The sequence below is a fragment of the Festucalex cinctus genome, chromosome 1, assembly GCF_051991245.1.
Source record: "Festucalex cinctus isolate MCC-2025b chromosome 1, RoL_Fcin_1.0, whole genome shotgun sequence".
Lineage (NCBI taxonomy): Eukaryota > Metazoa > Chordata > Actinopteri > Syngnathiformes > Syngnathidae > Festucalex > Festucalex cinctus.
The window spans coordinates 33,326,240-33,336,255 of NC_135411.1; the positions used below are offsets into that span (position 1 = coordinate 33,326,240).

General features: G+C 41.2%; 1 protein-coding gene across 1 annotated transcript; it reads left to right on the forward strand.

Moving 5' to 3' along the window:
* The first annotated feature begins 1,194 nt into the window (after nucleotides 1-1,194).
* LOC144020547 (uncharacterized) lies at nucleotides 1,195-8,102 on the forward strand. Its single transcript, XM_077524549.1, has 6 exons — nucleotides 1,195-1,560; nucleotides 1,700-1,746; nucleotides 1,833-1,874; nucleotides 1,951-1,984; nucleotides 2,060-2,295; nucleotides 8,016-8,102. The coding sequence occupies exons 1-6, from the start codon at nucleotides 1,434-1,436 to the stop codon at nucleotides 8,100-8,102; spliced, it is 573 nt and encodes a 190-aa protein (XP_077380675.1). The 5' UTR covers nucleotides 1,195-1,433.
* The last annotated feature ends 1,914 nt before the right edge of the window (nucleotides 8,103-10,016 follow it).

Below are 10,016 nucleotides of genomic sequence, written 5' to 3' on the forward strand. Positions count from 1 at the left end.
TTAGCAAGAGGACAAAAAAACACTCAAAAACGATTGGGCGACCGCTCTATTCTCGATATGGCAATGAGAGTTTTTCCGTGGGTACTATCGCTTTTAATCTTCGTTTGGAAGCAAAGTCTTTGCGGCGACCTTGCCGTTCTTGTATTGGCATCCTCGTCAACAAGATAAGAACGATTTCATCAATGAAGGCGGAGCGGTCTCCAACTTTGCTGCCTTTATACGAGGACCGCCGCCGAGAGGACCTTGATGGCAGCGACCGGTCCGTCTCGACTGGACGGTGCTTGCCTTTTTATTGATTGGACGCTGAGGTGATTTTATGAGCTCTGCTGAAGCCAATAACGCCGCCGTGAGCTTTTTATGTGAACGCCGAGGACGGGGAAGGGCCAACAGGTCTCACAAGACAAACAACGTCAAAGGCCATTCCATCATTTGTTATTTCAAACCTTACTTTCGAAACCCTAACCTAATTTCAAAACTCAAAGCCCCTAACTTAACTATTGTATTTTGAAACCCTAGCCATTGCTTAGAACCCCTCATTTGAAGCCCCGCCATTGACTTGAAGCCTTAACTTACAACCCAAATTTGATATCTTTACTCTTTACTATCTTTAACTGGGATTAAAAGTGCAATTTAAATATTAATTTGAATCATTTACCCTTTTTCAGAAGCGTAACATTGTCTTATACCCGCAATTTGAGACCCTAACCCTTGCTTGAATGTATTTTACTGTATAACCCTAACATGAAATCCTAACCCTGCTTTAAATTGGAACCTTACCTGAAATCTTGGCCCTGGCTTGAAACCCTACTTTGAAACTGCAACACTGGCATGGAACCCTAATTTGAAAACCCCAACCCTGACCTGAAACTGTAATCCCCAAACTACATAATTTCTTTGAAAACCTGACATCGACTTGAAGCCCATATTTAAAACCTGTAATTTGGTTTTAACTCTTTGACCGCCATAAACGTTTAAAGACGTTCAGTATAAACCTAGAATTGGTCACCATAGACGTTAATTGACGTCTACTATGTTTTTTTATGGAAACGGGTGGAGGAAAGCCTTGGGCAGCTGTGCTCCAAGTATCAAGCCGATCGGGTTACTATAATGAGTATTCCTGGCCACTAGATGGCTGTGATGAGTCTTTTGGACAAGATCGGGTAGGAGACAACAGTAGAAGAAGAGAGGCGGAGCTAGAGTGTTGAGGGTGAGAGAATGGCTAACTTGGCTAAGGGAGTCAAAAAGGCCACAGATGGCAATCAGCTCACGCTTGATCCTTATTTTCAAAGCTCAAAAGCATCGACCAGTGCTCAAGAGCACAGTGATGACGGGGTTAAGTCATAGTTGAAGCGGTGACGCGGCCGTTTCGACCACGTCCTAAGGCCCCACCGGCTAGCGATGCTAATAACGTCCTAAGGCCCCACCGGCTAGCCATGCTAACACCGGAGAAAAGTGGTGCACAACCGAGCACGTCTGCACAGATGACGTTTCATCGGACGATGACGACTACTATGGGTCCGATGCAAGACAGTCTTGGACAGTCTTCCAAAGAACGTGAAGGTAAGCGCTAACATGCTAAGAGATTGCTAGTAAGATTACTTTTCTAACTTTTCGGGCGATCTGCTAGCAGCGTGTGTAAATGTGCTGATATACACTAAAACATCTATTACCTATACAAACGTGAATGTATATTTTATAGATCGTGCTCACAGCAACGTCCGACCGCTGGTTCTGCGACAAAGAAAGGTAAAAAAAAACAAAAACGTTTTCAATACACCGCAACAATAAAAGGAAAGTCTTTCGATAGTATTGTAATTGTATGTTTCTTTCAGCTCCTACTCAAAGTGACCCTTCTCACAGTGAGCAGAACAAAGGTAAAAAGAAAAAAAAAAAAGATTCTCCACAGCACTAATAAAATATTTGATGGTAAACTTCTTCTATAATTTACAGAATGTGCATCAACCAATACATCGAAGAAAAAAAGGTAAACATGCACACACACACACACATTGCATCACAGTGCTCTAAAATAATATGATATTGAAATGTATATTTGCAGATCCCAAAGATTCTGGCTGGCTTGAAGTTGATGAATTCGGCTGGCAGCCAACCATCTTCCCCTTTGCTGCAAAACCAGGACCAAGGGATGCTGCAGCAGAGCTGAATTCCCACCTGCCAGCTGACATCCTGGAGCTCTTCATCACGGATGAACTTCTCCAGCACATCGTTCATCATACCAACCTCTACGCAAATCAGTCCATGCAGAAGCAGACTGACAAAAACTGTTGCGCACGTGTAAATAGTTTGCAAAGAGTTTTCCAAGTTGTTTGTTCGGATTGCTACTGTTGCATGTAAATAAACTGTTATTTTGCAATCAAAAAACATTTTTTATTGTTGGGGTAGTGTTTTATAGAAGTGTAGGTGTTTGTAGAATGACGCATGCAAAAAAAAAAGTGCCAAATTCACTAGAGTGCATGAAATAACATCGTTTCACAAAAAGCTTGATTTCTCCGTATTTTGGAAGAAAATAGAGGATTTGGGTGAAACGAAGCTGTTTTCTATTGTTGATTACTGAAGATCTGAATAAGGTAGAAACAAACTTTTTTTTTAGATGAAAGATGAGACTTCAATCTTTCATTTGGTAGTATCCGCATTTCCATAGTCCTAACACAACATTTTCTGTGGAGCTTGAAAGATCGGTAAAATTCTGTAAATCAGCTGGCAGTATAGGGTTACCTTTTCCGAAAATGGCTGGCAGTCAAAGAGTTCAATTGAAACCTTAAGCCTTGTTCGAAACCCTCATCAAAAATTGAAGCTTAAATTTTGCAGTGCAAAGATACGATTGAAACCCTAATTTGGATTGTTGTGAGAAGGACGTCGAGGGCAGAGGAGGTGATCAATATGTTTGCGCTCAATACAGGAAGTCAAGCCGTCCCCAGGGTCCTGGGGGGATAGATTGGAGAGACAAAGGGGTGAAAATTGCTCTTGGCTTCCTGCTGTTCTCTCCAACGTGGCTGCCTTGTGCCCGTAACGCGACCTGAGAATTTGGCAAATCGTCGGCAGGTCATCTTATGCTCATGTGACTAAGTTGTGATGTGACCGGTGCGGTCCAATGGGAAGTTTCTTGCTTTTCTGGTTGTTTTAATTGAAGCAAAGGCCGAGTGGCATCACACGAAGTTGAAGTTGGGGACGTCGCTCGGCTCACTGAAGCGGCGTGTTGTGAAAAGTTGTAAGTGAAAGGTCATAAGCTGAAGCGAGAGTCATCAGACTGACAATTGTGTTTTTTTTAAACCGTGACCCTGACTTTTAACCCAAACCTTGACTTGAAACCCTACTTTAGAACCGTAACCCTGGCCCTCCATCCCTACTATAAAAAAAAGAGCCTTGTTTTGAAACTCTACTTTGAAATCCCAAGCCTGGCTTGAAATCATAACTCTTGTTTTGAAACCCTGACTCAAACTTGGAATGCTAATTTAAAGCCCTAAACCTGACTTGAAATCCTACTTTGTAACCATAACGCTAACCTGAAAGTCCAGTCCTCAAACCTCGTTTGAAACCCAATCTTGTCTTAGAGTCAGGGTTTCAATTAGAATTTTAAGCTTCGATTTGGGGTACGAAATCGGTTTTAAAGTCAAGGTTAAGATTTCATGAATTATGGTTGCAAACAAGAGTTAGGTTTTCAAATGAGGTTTTTAATCCTACATTTGGACTTCAAAATTCAAGACAAGGTTCGGGTTTCAAATAGTGTTATGAGATCAAATTAGTGTTTCAATCCTGGGTCAAGGTATCAAACAAGGGTGTCAAATTCCGGTTTCAAGCCTGGGTTAGGGTTTTGAATTTGGGTTTCAAATCTAGTTTGGGATTTGAAGCAAGAATGAATATATCGAACTAATGTTTGAAGATAGGGGTAGGGTTTTTAAATACAGGCTTATTTGATTGTACTTCAACTAATGAGGGATAGAAATGCACACGCCAGGAAGTCACATGAGCAACCTTCATCTCCTCTTGTCATATTATGTTGGGATTAGGCGAGCGTAATCCCGACATTCAAATGGAAGGAAGCGGTCATTCCTACGGATTACGGTAAACGCAAAATTATTTGTCGCAAAAGCCGAATTCATTACATGAGCGTCACCTGAAGATTGGTATCACATGTCACGGAGGGTAAACAAGGCGGCCCAGGCCCGCCTCGCAGGAATTCATGAATTTGAAAACGTGAATTCATGAATGAGCAAGCAGACGCTTTCATCATGGACCCACCAAAGGAAAAAGAAAACGAAAACACGTGCTGCCTCAAACTGGTCTACATGTACGCCATTGGTACGTTCGGGTTTCCCACTATCCAACCGTGTTTGTGTGTTTAAAGTGCGTGTGCTGATGCTTTGCTGAGAATCCCCGTCCGCTCGTCCCTGTTGGTGGCCCTCAGCAATAAAGTAGGTGAGTGAGGGTAAAAAAAAAAAAAAAAAAAAAGTTGACGAGGCGGCTTGTGAAAGTCGTCCCGAGTGATGTCTGCAGAGATTTTATTATATTTCTTCCGTCCCTCCAGACATGAGAAGCGTGCAGTTAGTCGACGGCCGGCTGCTCCATATTAATGTCGACTTTGCTTCACCTCCAGCACATCCTCAGGGTCATCGGCCCCCGGTAGCTACTCGCCACAACCCCCCCCCCCCCCCCCCCCCCCCAAACCGGCACATGAGGCCTCGCTCAAGGTCATCAGCAAGCAGCCATCAAGAGGTCATTGTAAAGTATTTGCTATTAGGAAACAATAGGAGGGCAATTGACCACTGCTGACCTGGAATAAAAACAAAACAAAGACTTGAAACCCTAACCTAACCCAGGTACTTGAAATCCTAACCCATATTTGAAACCCAACTTTAAAATTCTCATATTGGCTTGAACCCAAAATTTGAAACCATGACCCGTGTTTGAAACCCTAACCCAGACCTGAAAACCTAGTTTAAAACCCTAACCCTGGTTTATAAGGACCACCCCCTCAAAACAGGCTAATTTTTGCCAAAACTAGAAAATCGAGCACAAAAATCACACTATTTCTTCTTTTTTTTCTATTTCAGTATTATCACAGAAGTGTTCTTCAGCCGCACGGGAACTGTTTGAAATACAATATGTAAAATTGTTCATTTATATTTGGGAGTAGCAATATTTAAAAGAAAAAAAACATTTCAAAGGTCAGTAATGTATGAGCAAACCACAGTACAGAAAAGCTAACAACAATGAGGAAATGATTTCTCCCCAATTAATTGGAGTGAATTGGTCATTTCAGAAGTGCATATGAAACTGGTTGGTCTTAACATCCACCAGGAGTGTTAAAGTCGATCTCCGTTTCAAAAAGGTCAGGGACACCTGCTTCCAGCCATCCCACCCCCTCGTCCACCATTAAGAACGCGGCTCTAGTGCTAGTTGGTGAGTTGTTATGGTAACTGGAGGCCTCCTGCGTGGGGTCGTTAGAGGAGATTTCAGGGGTTAATCATGATCGGCGCTGTTGGCATCCGTTGTGAGTGTGACAAGTTTGGGTGCTCAAAAATGCAAAGAGTCCTGCCTGATATATATATATATATATATATATATATATATATATATATATATAACCCTAATTTTTAAAATAAATAAATAAATAAATAAATCATGATGATCTTGTTTCAACTTATTGTGAAATCTGTAAGCCTATTTTGTAACTGCAATCCTACATGAAACCCTCATTTTGAAACTCCACACCTGACCTGACATCCTCACCCTGGTTTGAAACCTCACTTTGAAACCCTTGCTTCTGTGAAAATCTGAAGCCACTCCTGCACTTGACTTGAATCCCTTTGAAAATGTACCTCTATTAAACCCTAACTCTGGCTTGAAATTCTAACTTGTATTTGAAACCCAACATTTTTAATCCTAACTTTACTTTGAAACCCTAACAATGGCGTAAAAGGCCAATTTGAAACTCTAACTCATGTTGAAAACCAAACCCTGGCTTGAAATGTTAATTTAAAATCCTATCTCATGTTAGGATCTCAGGTTTGAAACTGAAACCCAATCTTAAAAACCCTACTTTGAAACAGCAATCTTGATTTGAAACCCTATTTTCAAACCCTAACCCAACCATGGTGGTGGCTTAAAAGCCTAATTAGACCGCTTAACCTGTTTAAAACGCAAACTCTGACTCGAAATCCTAAACCTGACTCGAAAACCTCATTTAAAACACGAGCTTGTATTTAAAATTCCTTGCTTGACACTAAATTATAACCCTAACACTTGTTAAATGCTTTAATCCAGGCTACAAACCTTGTTTTGAAACCCTAGCTGTGGCTCAAAACCCTAATTTGAAACCCTAACCCTGGCCTGAAATCTGACTTCAAAATCCTAACCTTGGTTTGAACCCGTAATTTCAAGCCATAACCACGGTTTGAAATCCTACTTTGAAACCATACCCCAGGCTTGAAACCCTGTTTGTCGTAGCATAAATGGTGATCCAACCCACATGCACCCCCTTGTGGAAATCATGAGTGTTGTTTTTGCTGGCTCACCAACAAGCCAAGCAAACGGGTCTCTAATTAGCGTCCAAATGTGTGAACTCATTTGAATGGATTGAAATTCCACCCTGAAAGCGTCTGCTTGCTTCACACAAATTCTGAGGGAGCTTTAATCATTAAATGATTATTTTAGAAAAAAACAAAACAACTATCTGCACAGGTTCCAAATGTTTCATTTCTAAAATAATTCCTCCGTGAAGGTAGAATTTTTTTTTTAATTACTCTGAATAAGTAGGTGAATATTTCCATGTTTTGTCAAGCGAGCGCTGCGTGGGATCTGTCAAGGTTAGCGAGCCACACATTTGCGTGTGTGCACGTGTGTAGATGTGTGTGCGTGCATGCATGCGTGCGTGTTCATGCGTCTCATTTTCCATCTAGAGTTTGTCCAAGTAAATTTGGCCAAAGTTGAGCTCATGGCAGTAATGATCTTACCAACATCCTGGTTATTGTTCCCATGGTTACACGTTTTCGCTGCTCTTGAGACTTCTGAACTTCGGCGGTGGGCAAATTGCGGTCAAGGTGTAAAAGTGGAATAGTGGAGCTGCAAACATGTACAACTTTTTCACTTTTTTCACCTTGAGATTTCTCAATATGTTTGCCCTGATTTCAGGTGTTCAATTTTCACTTTTTTTTTTCTTTTCTGTGTGCGAACACTTTTGTCCAGATGTCTTAAGGAGCAAGCAATTCTCGTTGCGTGCACCATCGCAAGAATGCAGTGAGATACGGGCTTAATGATGTCCTAAAAGAGCTTCGATGTCCTCAACAATGTCCTAAAATGTCTTTAGTGTGCCCAATAATATCCCAAAAAGTGTTAAATGACACTTTGTGATGTCCCAAAAGGATTTAGGCCCCCTTAATGATGTCCGGAAATGGACTTAGAAAGTCACAAAAAGTCTTAAACTGTCCTAATCATGTCCCAAAATGTCTTGAATTGCTTTAATGTTCCTCAAAGTCAGTCAAGATAATGGGAAGATGATGATGATCCCCTTGTTGGGATTCTGCTGGAATTGTGAGACTTGAAGACAAAGGACACATATCAAACATTCACCGGTTCTCCTCCCCCTTGAGGTCAACATTAGCATGGGGAAGCGCTGCGCCTCGATGTGGCCTGGTCTAATTCCGCAAATGTGGTGCTTGCAAAAATGTAGACACAAAGTCCAGTGTCCAAGGGCAAACATGTCCTGCGGCGCTGCGGCAAACGAATGTTCTGCTCCAAACGCTCCATTTTTTGAAACACTTTTTCAAGCACCACCAGGAATTTGAATTCTTCTGCAAACGTGCGTGACTTTGAACCAAATCATCATTAGCGTCAATGCCGGATGACATTGTGGAGGGGAAAAAAAAGAAAGAGGGCTTACTTCCACCGGACTGAACAATGCTGTGGAGTGGGTTTCACCTTAGACACGTTTGTGTAAACGCATTGTTTACCAACTGTGTATACTGTATACAGTCATTCGGATTTGACGGCGACAGTGTCAGGATGAAAAGGACTGGAAGATCAAGTCAAGCCAGATGTTCTCTCTCCACAGACAGCAGCAGGACGCAACAGTTGAAGAGTGAACGTGGGATGCCCTCGGGGGTGACGAGGACAAGGCGACTCCTGTGGGCTCAAGGAAGTCACGTTTGACACTCTTTAGGGCATGATTAAAGCATTGTACCCTTTTAGGACACTATTTAATGACCTTTTAAGGACATTATTAAGTCCCGTTAAGACTTGTAAGGACATTATTAAGGATATCAAAGACCTTTTGGGACATTAGTAAGGCCATTTAGCACATTATTAAGGACATGTAAATTCGGAGGCCATTTTGGACTTTCAGAGACGATCAGAAAGGATTCAGCACGTAATCTAAACAATCTTTTGTTGTTTTCTTTTTTCATGATTCAAAGTGAGTGCCCGCCCCATGTGACCTCATCCTGCACACAATCCACACGAGACCACCCACGCTCGCTACAACCTTGCTCCACCCTCATTATGGATCAAATATCATATTCATTGACTGTATTCATGGCACATTGCATGAACAGTAGGGCATGGGGAGGAGTCTCTCTCAAGGACACCTTGTGGTGGGAAATTTTTGACCTTCCGTCGTCACTCAAAGCGTGGACGGCCCAAAGATGTCCTGAAAGTGGCCTTAATCATGTCATAAAAGGTCGTGAATGGCCTTCATTATATTTCATAAGAAATTAAAAGTCATTAATTATGCCCTGAAATCTTATTGCTCTTCATAAATCCTTTTGAAAAAATCATTTTTGGGGAAAAGAAATCCATGTATTCAATTAAAAACAACAACAACAACACATTTTATATATTTGAATGCAGTTCTGTATTTCTGACCCCCCAAAAAAGTTTTTTTCCCCCTCCAACGCAAACCTTGTGTTTGCTAGGGGAAAAAATGCTATATTTTGGATTTAAAAATATTCTATTTCAGCAAAAATGCTTCTCGAGAGAATTTGGTACAGAAAACGAGGTTATAGTATATAATACAAAGTATATACAGTACATTTTTTAAAATAGTTTTTAGATTCTCTCTCTCTCTCTCTCTCTCTCTCTCTCTCTCTCTCTCTCTCTCTCTACATATATATATATGTTTCTTAACTCATTTGCTCCCAAAGACGTATTTATACGTTTTTTTTGTTTTTTTTGTTTTTATGTTAGAGCATTCAGAAGGCTTTGATGTAGCCTCTGAACTGAAGAAAATGCTTGAAGCAATGGTAGTTATTACAAAAACAGCCAGCAGGTGGCAGCAGATTATAAGAGATCAAACAGGGCCATGTTGCAAAAAAAAAAAACTCTTTTCCCCACTGTTTTAACAGATTTCTAATGAAACTTAGGTATATTCTAATGCTAATTGCTGCAAAACGGAAACAGATGGAAATATAATTAAGAATTTTTTTTCCTGATGAAAGAAGAGATGCTATTTTTTCTTTTGGTAGATTCCATGTTTTATAGCAATAGAACACAATACTCTGTGAGCCTTGCAAAAGTAGTCAAAATCCAGTCAAGGGATTGCTTCAGTGAAAATGGTTGGGAGTGAATGAGTTAAAAAGTAATTAAAAATAAATATATTGTTGATTTCAGTACCAATGTTTCCATATTGGGAGTTCCACAAGGTTCTGTGCACGGCCTGCTGCTATTCACCTGGAGAGCACATCCCGTTAAACCACAGTCGGACATTTGGAACGAGGGGAAATATAGGGGAAAAGGAAATATGAATGGCGAGGAGTTCACACCTGTGATTTTTCCCTCGCTGTTTTTTTTTCATACTGCTTTTCAAGTGCAAATGATGCATTCAAGGTCACAATCCTTGATTTGAGCGGAATAAAAACGGAATGTCACAAATCTGTTTTCCGAGAGAGCCGAGGACAACGATAAAGACAAAACCACCCAGCCGGGAAGTCTGCGACGTGAGAAAGCGAGATGATTGGCTCGTCGTCTCGAGGGGTTCACAGTCTCCCGGTTGCGAAAGGTCG